Source organism: Scomber japonicus, chromosome 12 (assembly GCF_027409825.1).
Source record: "Scomber japonicus isolate fScoJap1 chromosome 12, fScoJap1.pri, whole genome shotgun sequence".
Taxonomy (NCBI): Eukaryota; Metazoa; Chordata; class Actinopteri; order Scombriformes; family Scombridae; genus Scomber; species Scomber japonicus.
Genome location: NC_070589.1, coordinates 34907801 through 34922519, shown reverse-complemented (window position 1 = coordinate 34922519; position 14719 = coordinate 34907801). Strand labels below are relative to the sequence as shown.

The 14719-nt window shown below is 28.9% G+C and overlaps 1 gene segment (V, D, J or C); it reads right to left on the bottom strand.

Annotated features, from left to right (window-relative positions):
• The window catches only part of LOC128369834 (T-cell receptor alpha chain constant-like), a 67713-nt gene that overhangs the window by 32432 nt on the left and 20562 nt on the right, over window positions 1-14719 (bottom strand). Inside the window, 1 exon segment of the C gene segment in view lies at window positions 1137-1176. Within this exon segment, the coding sequence occupies window positions 1137-1176 (40 nt within the window).

The following is a 14719-nucleotide window of genomic DNA, read 5'->3' as shown; positions in this document are numbered from 1 at the left end:
TGCTCTGAACGTTAACTACAAGCCGATAAACAGAATCACATCGTCTGCAAACTGGTTTAACTTGCTGTTCGCTCATTTTAGGGTTTATCACTTCTAACAAGGGTTAAAAGTTTATTCTTCATTATTTTAAATTATTGGTTTTTCTATCTGAGTGCTTCAGTGGAAATATTCTAGATGTTTTGTTGATAATCGATCGTCTCTGTTGAGTGAAAAACTTGATAGAATAAATTTAGGTGATTTTTCCTGTTTTCAGATGATTGTTGTGTTAAAACCATTAAAATACTTTCATCCAACCAAAGGAGGCTGCTGACATGTTAAATGATGCTGTTGGCTTTAACATCATTTAGGTAGGAATCGTGTTAAATGACATAATCGTGTTAGATATTGTTGGTACTCACTGCTCTCTACTGTTAGTTTGGCTCCTTCTCCAAAAGTGATTTTGTTGTTTCCAGAATAAGTCACACAGTAGATCTGATCTGAACAAAAACTACACACACTGTTTCCTCCTCAGTGGGAACTATTTTACTATTTTAAGTTAAAACTACATAAATAAATGAAGCAATAACCATAAAATGTGTATTTATGTGTTATAATGTTCTGATTGTATCTCTGTAATTATTAAATGTGACTTTAGTTTGAGTCGTTTTTCATCACTGCTGCAGCTCAGAGCTAATTAAATTATTCAGTATCAGCTTTAGTTTTATGTAATTTACCAGAATAAATTAACATCTTCTTACATTTAACGTACTTGGTTCAGTGATCAGTTTTACGCCTCGGCCAAACGTGATGGTAGAATATGACACACAGTGTTTGTTCCCGTCACAATAAAAGATAACGTGTGATAATAAATGTTAACAGTCATTTATTATCAAAACTACTGAATTTAAAGATGAATCACAACTATTTACTGTTAAACGGTCACAATAATGTTATAATTAGAATTATTTAAAATGAAGCAAATCACCAAAACTACAAATCCAAACAAACAGTATCAATATTCTACTGACATGAATTTAAATATTAGTTCGTTAGCTCGTGTAATCTTTGCTTTAAAAATAAAAAGCTAGCAGTGATCGTGTTTAATATTAACAGAAGTTTAATGAGTCATTTTTAAAAACAAAACAAACGTAACTTACTGGCTTCAACGCTGAGCCTGACCCCCGACCCGAAGATCAGCTTGTTAGTATTCACACAACATGAAACACCGTTACGTAAACTTACCAGCAGCTAACGCTAATGCTAATGCTAACGCTAACATTAACAATAACAAACATATGAGATATTTTATATGAGTGGACTCACGTGTCTCTACAGTCAGTTTGATTCCAGCTCCAAACGTTAATTTAACGTTATTTGTCCCACAGAACGAACTGACACAACAAAAACCGCTCTGAGCTCCAACAAACACACTTCACCTGATTTCATTCACCAAATACACTCAATCTCATTTACACCAACTCTGGGACTAATATCACTCCTATAGTTATTATATTAATGATTTATATCAGTACTCACTGGCTTCAATGTTTAATCTGGTTCCTTTTCCAAAGATCATCTTATTTCCTCCTCCAGTATTCACACATCATGAAGCTTCAGAACATAAACTGAACTCAACCAGATTTTAAAAAATATAAACAAAAATATTAAGTTTACTATCGGAAACACTGGTTTTACTCTTTATATTGTATTTATTGTATTTATTGCAGTTTTATTATATTTATTGTAGTTTTACTGGTAAATGTAAATTCTGAACACTGTAAGTTTGCTGTTAAGAACAGTTTATATTAATAATATTAATGATTTATATCAGTACTCACTGGCTTCAACGTTTAATCTGGTTCCTTTTCCAAAGATGAACTTGTTAACGTTGTTATTCACACATCATGAAGCATCAGAACACAAACTCAGCAGACAAACTGAACTAAACTACATTCAAATAAAGATAATTTTGACATTTGAGACTTTACTCATTAAATTTAAATCATAATTATATGATTATATATATTATATAATAACTTTTATAAGTTGATATTAACTTTGAGGCTGATTATAAAAACTATTTTAGTGATGATGCTGATTAATACGTTTATGATTCAGATTCTGTTAAAGATAAAAGTTAGTGATTTATATCAGTACTCACTGGCTTCAATGTTTAATCTGGTTCCTTTTCCAAAGAAGATCTTATATTGATTCGCTCCTCCAGTATTCACACATCATGAAGCATCAGAACATAAACTAAGTGACGACCAACTGAACTAAACTATATTTATATTTATTATATTATAATTACCTATTATTAATTATTTTACACATAAACAGAAATTTAAAGCTTTAAAAGAGGAGTTCCTGTTATTTAATCAAAGTTAGACTTTTCAGACCAGTTGATGTTTTATATGATTAACACAGATAAAGACTTTTGAAGATGCTTCATATTAATATAATATGATATAATATAATATAATATATATATCAGTACTCACTGGCTTCAATGTTTAATCTGGTTCCTTTTCCAAAGATAATCTTGTTAGCCGTATTCACACATCATGAAGCTTCATTACGAAAACTGAACCAAACTATATTTTTACTTTTAGGACTTTTATTTTGAAGGAGTATTTTATAGATGATAGCTTGAATTGATGCTTTTATTCTGGTGATTCTGATGAATAATGTGACTGATGATGTTAAAACAGTTAAATGTTGATCTGAACACTGAACTGGATGATCTGGAGACATTTTAATACCTGAATCATTTCCATCAGTCAGAGAAACACTGATAACGTTAAATATATAAAGAGAAGATGAGACTTACTGGACTCAACTGCTAACAGAGAACCAGAACCAAACAGCAGTTTCTCTCGTCCTCCACTCTTCACACATCATGAAGCTTCATTACGAAAACTGAACTAAACTACATTTTATAAACTTCTACATTTATAAACATCTCCATGAATTAATGTTTATTATTATAATATTAATGATTAATGACATAAAGACGTTTCTGTTATTTATTTAATACGTTTTTACATTTTCCTTCTTAACAGTTGATGTTTTATGATTTATATGATTAACACAGATAAAGACTTTAAGATGCTTCATATTAATATAATATAATAATAAATATCATAACTTACTGGCTTCAATGTTTAATCTTGTTCCTTTTCCAAAGAAGATCTTATATTGACTTGTAGATGTCACACATCATGAAACATCAGAACATAAACTCACTTTACTATCGGAAACTAAAAAACACAGTTTTATTGTATTTATTGTAGTTGTAATGTTTTTTTACTGGTAAATATAAATTCTGAAGCATCATTACGAAAGGTTTAATATATATTATCAGACTGAACGATAACGTCACTAAATAAACAAACGTTAATTTATACTGAAAGAAAATGTTGATTTTGATTTATTATATATATTATATTGTTTACTTACTGGCTTCAATGTTTAATCTGGTTCCTTTTCCAAAGATCAGCTTATCTGTTCCACTATTCACACATCATGAAGCTTCATTACGAAAACTGAACTAAACTACATTTAGTAAAACTTCTACATTTATAAACCTCTCCATGAATTAATGTTTATTATTATAATATTAATGATTAATGACATAAAGACAATGTTTCACCTGATTCTGTTAATAAAAGCTTTAAATATTTGGATTACTGCGTTACAACTCTTGTTTTCTGAAACAATAAAGAGTTAAATATTTAACCACATCGTCTGCAAACAGTCGCATTTTATTCTCATTATTAGCTGTTAAATGTTGCTCCAGTTAAACATCAAAGGTTTAATGTTTATTCTGGTTTTCTGTACATAATAATACTAATAATATTTATTATATATATATATTATTTTGTTTACTTACTGGCTTCAATGTTTAATCTGGTTCCATTTCCAAACGTGATCTTAAATCCATCATTCACACATCATGAAGCTTCATTAAGAAAACTGAACTAAACTACATTTAGTAAAACGGTTACTGAGAAAATTAACACTGAAGAATCCAAATTATATTTATAAACATCTCCATGAATTAATGTTAATTATTATAATATTAATGATTAATGAGATTTAAATCTTTGTATTATTGGAGGCTTTTTAAGCCTGAAGAGTTTAGTTAAGTTTCCATCACTGCTGACAGGTTTTATTACTCAATACAACTTTTTATATAATATAATATCAATGATTTATATCATAACTTACTGGCTTCAATGTTTAATCTGGTTCCTTTTCCAAAGATCATCTTTCGAGTCCCATCCTTCACACATCATGAAGCATCAGAACATAAACTCGATTTACTATCGGAAACTAAAAAAACACTGTTTTTATTGTATTTATTGTAGTTTTACTGGTAAATGTAAATTCTGAACACTGTAAGTTTGCTGTTAAAGACAGTTTATATTAATATTATTAATGATTTATATCAGTACTCACTGGCTTCAATGTTTAATCTGGTTCCTTTTCCAAAGATCATCTTAGCGTTGTTATTCACACATCATGAAGCATCAGAACATAAACTCAGCAGACAAACTGAACTAAACTACATTCAAATAGATAATTTTTACATTTGAGACTTTAGTCATTCAATTTGAATCATAATTATATGATTATATATATATATTATATAATAACTAGTGATGATGCTGATTAATACGTTTATGATTCAGATTCTGTTAAAGATAAAAGTTAATGATTTATATCATCAATAGTCATAAATGTATTTAACAGCTGGGCGATGTGAGCAGAATCATTTATCTCCATATTTCACTAAATATTAAAATGATGAGATTCATGATCAATAATCTGCAGCAATGTGAATAAAAGCAGATTAAAGAACAAAGTTACATTTTTACTGTAATAAACCATTTTATGTACATAATAGTACTAATAATATTTATTATATATATTATTTAGTTTACTCACTGGCTTCAATGTTTAATCTGGTTCCTTTTCCAAAGATCATTTTAGCTGCTGCTCCTCCACTCTTCACACATCATGAAGCATCAGAACATAAACTCAGCAGATTAACTGAACCAAACTACATTTAGAAAACTCATTTTTGATGCTACATTAATACTTTGGTCTATTGATTATTATATATTATATATTATTATCATGTTTAATATGACGTAGACAATATTTAATATTTAGTCATCAACCCTTTAAAACTATCAGAGTTATATTATTTGTTATAAAGTGGATTATTCTCTACTTTGTGTATCTATATTTATATGTTTTATCTCATATTCTGCTTTTCTGTCAAACTCATTAAATATAAATGTTGCTTTAATAATAATAAATATCATAACTTACTGGCTTCAATGTTTAATCTGGTTCCTTTTCCAAAGATGATCTTTTCATATCCATCATTCACACATCATTAATCATCATTACGAAAACTGAACTAAACTACATTTAGAAATTTAAAGATGCTTCATATTAATAATATTTCACATATAAACATCCAGATTTAAAGATTTAAAAGAAGTTTCTGTTATTTAATACGTTTTTACAGTTTTCTTCTTAACAGTTGATGATTTATATGATTAACACAGAAAAAGACTAAGATGTTTCATATTAATATAATATAATATAATAATGAATATCATAACTTACTGGCTTCAATGTTTAATCTTGTTCCATTTCCAAAGAAGATCTTATTTTGACTTGTAGATGTCACACATCATTAAGCATCAGAACATAAACTCAGTTCACTATCGGAAACTAAAAAGCACTGTTGTTACTATATTTATTGTAGTTTTATTGTATTTATTGTAGTTTTATTGTATTTATTGTAGTTTTATTGTATTTTTACTGATAAATATAAATTCTGAAGCATCATTACGAAAGGTTTGATATAAATAATCAGACTGAACGATAACGTCACTAAATAAACAAACGTTGATTCTGAACTCTGAGTTAGTTTTAATGAGTTTATATTAATATTATTATTAATGATTTATATCAGTACTCACTGGCTTCAATGTTTAATCTGGTTCCTTTTCCAAAGATCAACTTGTTTATTCCTGAATCCTTCACACATCATGAAGCTTCATTACGAAAACTGAACTAAACTACATTTAGTAAAACTTCTACATTTATAAACATCTCCATGAATTATTGTTTATTATTATAATATTAATGATTAATGACATAAAGACAATGTTTCACCTGATTCTGTTAATAAAAGCTTTAAATATTTGGATTACTGCGTTACAACTCTTGTTTTCTGAAACAATAAAGAGTTAAATATTTAACCACATCGTCTGCAAACAGTCGCATTTTATTCTCATTATTAGCTGTTAAATGTTGCTCCAGTTAAACATCAAAGGTTCTTATTTCAGTAAACAATAATATTAATGATTTATATCAGTACTCACTGAGTTCAATGTTTAATCTGATTCCTTTTCCAAAGATGATCTTGTATGTTCCAGTCCCATCATTCACACATCATTAATCATCATTACGAAAACTGAACCAAACTACATTTAGAAATTTAAAGATGCTTCATATTAATAATATTTCACATATAAACATCCAGATTTAAAGATTTAAAAGACGTTTCTGTTATTTATTTAATACGTTATTACATTTTCCTTCATAACAGTTGACGTTTTATGATTTATATGATTAACACAGATAAAGACTTTCAAAGATGCTTCATATTAATATAATATAATAATAAATATCATAACTTACTGGCTTCAATGTTTAATCTGGTTCCATTTCCAAATGTGATCTTATAAGCGTTGTTATTCACACATCATGAAACATCAGAACATAAACTCAGCAGACAAACTGAACTAAACTACATTTCAATAAAGATAATTTTTACATTTTAGACTTTACTCATTAAATTTAAATCATAATTATATGATTATATATATTATATAATAACTTTTATATGTTGATATTAACTTTGAGGCAGATTATAAACACTATTGTAGTGATGATGCTGATTAATACGTTTATGATTCAGATTCTGTTGTTAAAGATAAAAGTTAATGATTTATATCAGTACTTACTGGCTTCAATGTTTAATCTGGTTCCATTTCCAAAGATCATCTTTCCAGTCCCATCATTCACACATCATGAAACATCAGAACATAAACTGAACCAACTATCGGAAACTAAAAAACACTGTTTTTATTGTATTTATTGTAGTTTTATTGTTTTTATTGTAGTTTTAAATAAATATCAAAATATTCTCTTCAGCTGGATGATTGTTTGGTTTGATGATGTTAACTTTATTACATTATTTTATTATTTTATGAGTCTGAAGAGTCGACTGAATCATTTCCAGCAGCTGATCGCTGATGACTTCATGTTGTTTTTAATATCTATAACAAAGCTGCTATTGCTATTAAATATCTATAATAATAAAGTTTATTATGTATATCAGTACTCACTGGCTTCAATGTTTAATCTGGTTCCATTTCCAAAGAAGATCTTATTTTGATTCACTCCAGTATTCACACATCATGAAACATCGTTACGAAAACTGAACCTCAACTACATTTAGAAAAACAACTACTGAGAAAATTAACACTGAAGAATCAAAATTACATTTATAAACATCTCCATGAATTAATGTTTATTATTATAATATTTAAATATTTGGATTATTGGAGGTTTTTTGAGCCTGAAGAGTTTAGTTAAGTTTCCATCACTGCTGACAGGTTTTATTACTGAATACAGCTTTTAATATAATATAATAAATATAATATAATTTATATCAGTACTCACTGGCTTCAATGTTTAATCTGGTTCCTTTTCCAAAGATCATCTTATTTTGATTCGCATTCACACATCATGAAGCTTCATTACAAAAACTGAACTAAATGTAGTTTATACATTTAGTAAAACTTCTACATTAATAAACATCTCCATGAATTAATGTTTATTATTATAATATTAATGATTAATGACATAAAGACAATGTTTCACCTGATTCTGTTAATAAAACCTTTAAATATTTGGATTACTGCGTTACAACTCTTGTTTTCTGAAACAATAAAGAGTTAAATATTTAACCACATCGTCTGCAAACAGTCGCATTTTATTCTCATTATTAGCTGTTAAATGTTGCTCCAGTTAAACATCAAAGGTTTAATGTTTCATCTGCAGGATGATGATGTGTTTATAACTCAGATATTTTATATGAGTGGACTCACGTGTCTCTACAGTCAGTTTGATTCCAGCTCCAAACGTTATTTTAACGTTATTTGTCCCACAGAACGAACTGACACAACAAAAACCGCTCTGAGCTCCAACAAACACACTTCACCTGATTTCATTCACCAAATACACTCAATCTCATTTACACCAACTCTGGGACTAATATCACTCCTATAGTTATTATATTAATGATTTATATCAGTACTCACTGGCTTCAATGTTTAATCTGGTTCCTTTTCCAAAGATCATCTTAGCTTGATTCCCACTCTTCACACATCATGAAGCTTCATTACATAAACTGAACTAAACTACATTTAGATAAATAACTAGTGAACATTTCACAATAAATGTCCAGGTCTGATATAAATAATCATGTTAAATAATCATGTTAAATAATCAGACTGAACGATAACGTCACTAAATAAACAACTTTGATATAAATAATCAGCTCCAGTCACAAAACACACGACTCAGAGATATTGTAAATTTAAGTGTAAATTGTGAATTAGCTGATATTAGTAGTTTAGTTTAGTTTAGTTTATATCAGTACTCACTGGCTTCAATGTTTAATCTGGTTCCTTTTCCAAACGTGATCTTAGTTCCAGCTCCATTCACACATCATGAAACATCAGAACATAAACTGACCTGAATGAAGCTCAGATGTTTAAATTATATTTACTGAAGAAACTTTTATCAGTGATGATAATCATTAATAATATTATAATCTTTCAACCGTTTGGTAAAACTTTTAAATCTTTGGATAAAACAAAGTGAAGCTTCATCCTGATTCAATGAAAGTCGTGTTACATACGAACATTTTATGTTTTATATGTAAAACACAGGTTAGCTTTACTTTAAAGATATTAATAATATTAATGATTTATATCAGTACTCACTGGCTTCAATGTTTAATCTGGTTCCTTTTCCAAAGATGATCTTGTTAACGTTGTTATTCACACATCATGAAGCTTCATCTTTTGATTCCCTCCACCAACATTCACACATCATGAAGCATCAGAACAAAAACTGAACTAAACTATATTTTTAAATTGAGGACTTTTATTTTGAAGGAGCATTTTATAGATGATAGTTTTATATAAATTAATGGATGAATTGATGCTTTTATTCTGGTGATTCTGATGAATTATGTGACTGATGATGTTAAAACTTTACTTTTATATGTTTTATCTCATATTCTGCTTTTCTGTCAAACTCATTAAATATAAATGTTGTTTTAATAATAAATATCATAACTTACTGGCTTCAATGTTTAATCTGGTTCCTTTTCCAAAGAAGATCTTAAGTTGATTCACTCCAGATGTCGCACATCATGAAACATCGTTACGAAAACTGAACTAAACTACATTTAGATAAATAACTAGTGAACATTTCACAATAAATGTCCAGGTGTGATAAATAATCATGTTAAATAATCAGACTGAACGATAACGTCACTGAATAAATAACTTTGATATAAATAATCAGCTCCAGTCACAAAAATATTGTAAATTTAAGTGTAAATTGTGAATTAGCTGATATTAGTAGTTTAGTTTAGTTTATATTAATAATATTAATGATTTATATCAGTACTCACTGAGTTCAATGTTTAATCTGGTTCCTTTTCCAAACGTGATCTTTTGAGTCCCAGTCTTCACACATCATGAAGCTTCAGAGCAAAAACTGAACTAAACTACATTTAGAAAAATAACTACTGAAAATTTCACAATTACATTTCCAGGTCTGATATAAATAATCAGACTGAACGATAACGTCACTAAATAAACAAACGTTGTTAATTTATACTGAAAGAAAATATTGATTTTGATTTATTATATATATTATTTTGTTTACTTACTGGCTTCAATGTTTAATCTGGTTCCTTTTCCAAACGTGATCTTAGCTAACCCTCCTCCAGTATTCACACATCATGAAACATCAGAACATAAACTCAGCAGATTAACTGAACCAAACTATATTTATATTTATTATATTATAATTAAATTTCTGTTTATGTGTAAAAGAGTTAATAATTAGTTAAAGCTTTAAAAGAGGAGTTCCTGTTATTTAATCAAAGTTAGATTTTTGAGACCAGTTGATGTTTTATATAGTTTTAAATGTATTATTCTGGTTTTCTGTACATAATAATACTAATAATATGTATCATATATATTATTTTGTTTACTCACTGGCTTCAATGTTTAATCTGGCTCCTTTTCCAAACGTGATCTTTTGAGTTGTAGATGTCACACATCATGAAGCATCAGGACATAAACTCAGCAGATTAACTGAACCAAACTACATTTAGAAAAACAACTAGTGAGAAAATAAATTTAACACAGAAAAATCTAAATTATTGGAAATTAATGGAATTTTTTGAAAACCCCCCAAAATTTCACCTTTTTTCACCTTTTTTCTGAGTCACCTAGCTCTCTCATACCTGCACATAGAAACGTGATTCAAACTTTAAAACAGAGGAAAACTTGTGCTCTCTCCAAAACACCAAACTGTTTTTACATAACATGTAAACTTTTCAAACTATGAGCCGTCAAACGAGGAGTGGAAATCACTTTTTCTTCAAAGTTAGAGTGCAAGCGGCAGTTCGCTTGAATTCGAGAAGCAGTAAAAAATAACCTTAATTTTTATTTTTAACTCGAGCTCACGGCCAAACCGTAAAAAGGAGACAAATAATTTTTGGTCAAAATGTAGACATAGGTGTTGGGATTCATAAAATGTGACTTTGACAGGCGGGGTCTGCACAAAATTTAAACGGGGGGGGGGCGAGACCGGCAGCAATACCTGTCTCACTCCCCACTGACCCTAATGTAATCGTCTTCTTTTTTCAAAAGAATCTCACTCTGTGTTCACACTGAGCTTACTCACTCATTTTAAGGAATATGTGAATAAAATAAACACTGTCAGAATCTGCCGGCTTCTGTGTCTCTCACGGTGTTTTCGGTTTTTGGACAGGAGTTACGGTTTTCTCACAGTTTGCAATTGTTCGGGACCTTGTCAGGAGCCAAATTTTTTCCAAACAGATCCTCAAATCGCCGTAGCAACCGCAGGGCCTTAACTGACCTTAGCTGCCCTTAGCAACCGTAGGGCCGTAGCAACCTGTCGCTGGGCAGAAACTGAGCTACTTCTTTGTGATTGGCTAATTCCACCTGTCTGTCTGTTTTGCCAGTTAACTGAACTAATTCATTTGAATGGAGATTAATTCATGTTTACTGAGGACAAAATAAATAGTTTTATTGTTTTGTATTGTAGTTATATGATTTGTGGTATATAAAAAGATTCAACATTTATCAATAGAAGATTAACAAAATGAACATAATATAATTTCATACAACCAAGAAATTTAAAATAAAAAGTATAATAAAATCTATTCTCTAAGTGATTTGAAGATTTACTTAATAATTTCATAACAGTGATGTTCCTGTTAAGTTGAGAATAAAGTACATTTATAAAAAAAATAAATCATGTACTCATCCCGGCAGCAGCCCAGTGGCACTCAAAATTTCCCTGGAATTTACAAGTTATAGGCTATATATTATTTAGTTTACTTACTGGTTTCAACGTTTAATCTGGTTCCTTTTCCAAAGATCATCTTATCTGCTGCTCCTCCAGTATTCACACATCATGAAGCATCATTACGAAAACTGAACTAAGCTACATTTAAACATCTGAACTCAACCTGCTGATTATAAAACATTAAAATATTTAGTTAACTATCAGAAACTAAAATACACTGGTTTACTGGTTTTACTGTATTTATTGTATTCATTGTATTTTTACTAGTAAATGTAAATTCTGAACACTTTAAGTTTGCTGTTAAAGACAATTTATATTAATAATATTAATGATTTATATCAGTACTCACTGGCTTCAATGTTTACTCTGGTTCCATTTCCAAAGAAGATCTTGTTAACGTTGGAGCCAGATGTCACACATCATGAAGCTTCATTACATAAACTGAACTAAACTACATTTAGATAAATAACTAGTGAACATTTCACAATAAATTTCCAGGTCTGATAAATAATCAGACTGAACGATAACGTCACGAAATAAATAAACATTAATTTATACTGAAAGAAAATGTTGATTCTGAACTCTGAGTTAGTTTTTAATAAGTTTATATTAATAATATTATTATTAATGATTTATATCCGTACTCACTGGCTTCAATGTTTAATCTGGTTCCTTTTCCAAAGATCATCTTCTGATTATTCACATTCACACATCATGAAGCATCAGAACAAAAACTGAATTCAACTACATTTCGAAAAACATTATTTCTAAATAATCTGCAACTTTTATTTTGAAGGAACATTTTATAGATGCTAGTTTAGATGAATTAATGGATGAATTGATGCTTTTATTCTGGTGATTCTGATGAATAATGTGACTGATGATGTTAAAACAGTTAAATGTTGATGTGAACACTGAGTCTAAAGTTTCTCTTTATTATAGTTATATATTCATTATTCTGGTTTTCTGTACATAATGATACTAATAATATTTATTATATATATTATTTAGTTTACTTACTGGCTTCAATGTTTAATCTGGTTCCATTTCCAAAGAAGATCTTATTATATCCACTTCCATCATTCACACATCATGAAGCTTCATTACGAAAACTGAACTAAACTACATTTAGTAAAACTTCTACATTTCTAAACATCTCCATGAATTAATGTTTATTATTATAATATTAATGATTAATGACATAAAGACAATGTTTCACCTGATTCTGTTAATAAAAGCTTTAAATATTTGGATTACTGCGTTACAACTCTTGTTTTCTGAAACAATAAAGAGTTAAATATTTAACCACATCGTCTGCAAACAGTCGCATTTTATTCTCATTATTAGCTGTTAAATGTTGCTCCAGTTAAACATCAAAGGTTCTTATTTCAGTAAACTATAATATTAATGATCTATATCAGTACTCACTGAGTTCAATGTTTAATCTGGTTCCTTTTCCAAAGAAGATCTTATTTTGATTCCCTCCACTCCCATACACACATCATGAAACATCAGAACATAAACTGAACCAAACCAGATTATAAAAAAGTTTACGATTGGAAACTAAAAACACTTTTTTTTTGTTTTTATTGTAGTTTTATTGTATTTATTGTATTTTTACTGGTAAATATAAATTCTGAACACTTTAAGTTTGCTGTTAAAGACAGTTTATATTAATAATATTAATGATTTATATCAGTACTCACTGGGTTCAATGTTTAATCTGGTTCCTTTTCCAAAGATCATCTTAGTCCCAGTCCCATACACACATCATGAAACATCAGAACATAAACTGACCTGAATGAAGCTCAGATGTTTAAATTATAATATTTACTGAAGAAACTTTTATCAGTGATGATAATCATTAATAATATTATAATCTTTCAACCGTTTGGTAAAAGTTTTAAATCTTTGGATAAAAACAAAGTGAAGCTTCATCCTGATTCAATGAAAGTCGTGTTACATACGAACATTTTATGTTTTATATGTAAAACACAGGTTAACTTTACTTTAAAGATATTAATAATATTAATGATTTATATCAGTACTCACTGGATTCAATGTTTAATCTGGTTCCTTTTCCAAAGATGATCTTATTTTGATTTGCATTCACACATCATGAAGCTTCAGAACAAAAACTAATCGACCAACTGAACTAAACTACATTTAGTAAAACTTCTACATTTATAAACATCTCCATGAATTATTGTTTATTATTATAATATTAATGATTAATGACATAAAGACAATGTTTCACCTGATTCTGTTAATAAAAGCTTTAAATATTTGGATTACTGCGTTACAACTCTTGTTTTCTGAAACAATAAAGAGTTAAATATTTAACCACATCGTCTGCAAACAGTCACATTTTATTCTCATTATTAGCTGTTAAATGTTGCTCCAGTTAAACATCAAAGGTTTAATGTTTCATCTGCAGGATGATGATGTGTTTATAACTGAGATATTTTATATGAGTGGACTCACGTGTCTCTACAGTCAGTTTGATTCCAGCTCCAAACGTTATTTTAACGTTATTTGTCCCACAGAACGAACTGACACAACAAAAACCGCTCTGAGCTCCAACAAACACACTTCACCTGATTTCATTCACCAAATACACTCAATCTCATTTACACCAACTCTGGGACTAATATCACTCCTATAGTTATTATATTAATGATTTATATCAGTACTCACTGGCTTCAATGTTTAATCTGGTTCCTTTTCCAAAGATCATCTTGTTAACGTTGTTATTCACACATCATGAAGCTTCATTACGAAAACTGAACCAAACTATATTTTTACATTTAGGACTTTTATTTTGAAAGAGCATTTTATAGATGATAGTTTAGATCAATTAATGGATGAATTGATGCTTTTATTCTGGTGATTCTGATGAATTATGTGACTGATGATGTTAAAACTTTATTTTTATATGTTTTATCTCATATTCTGCTTTTCTGTCAAACTCATTAAATATAAATGTTGTTTTAATAATAAATATCAT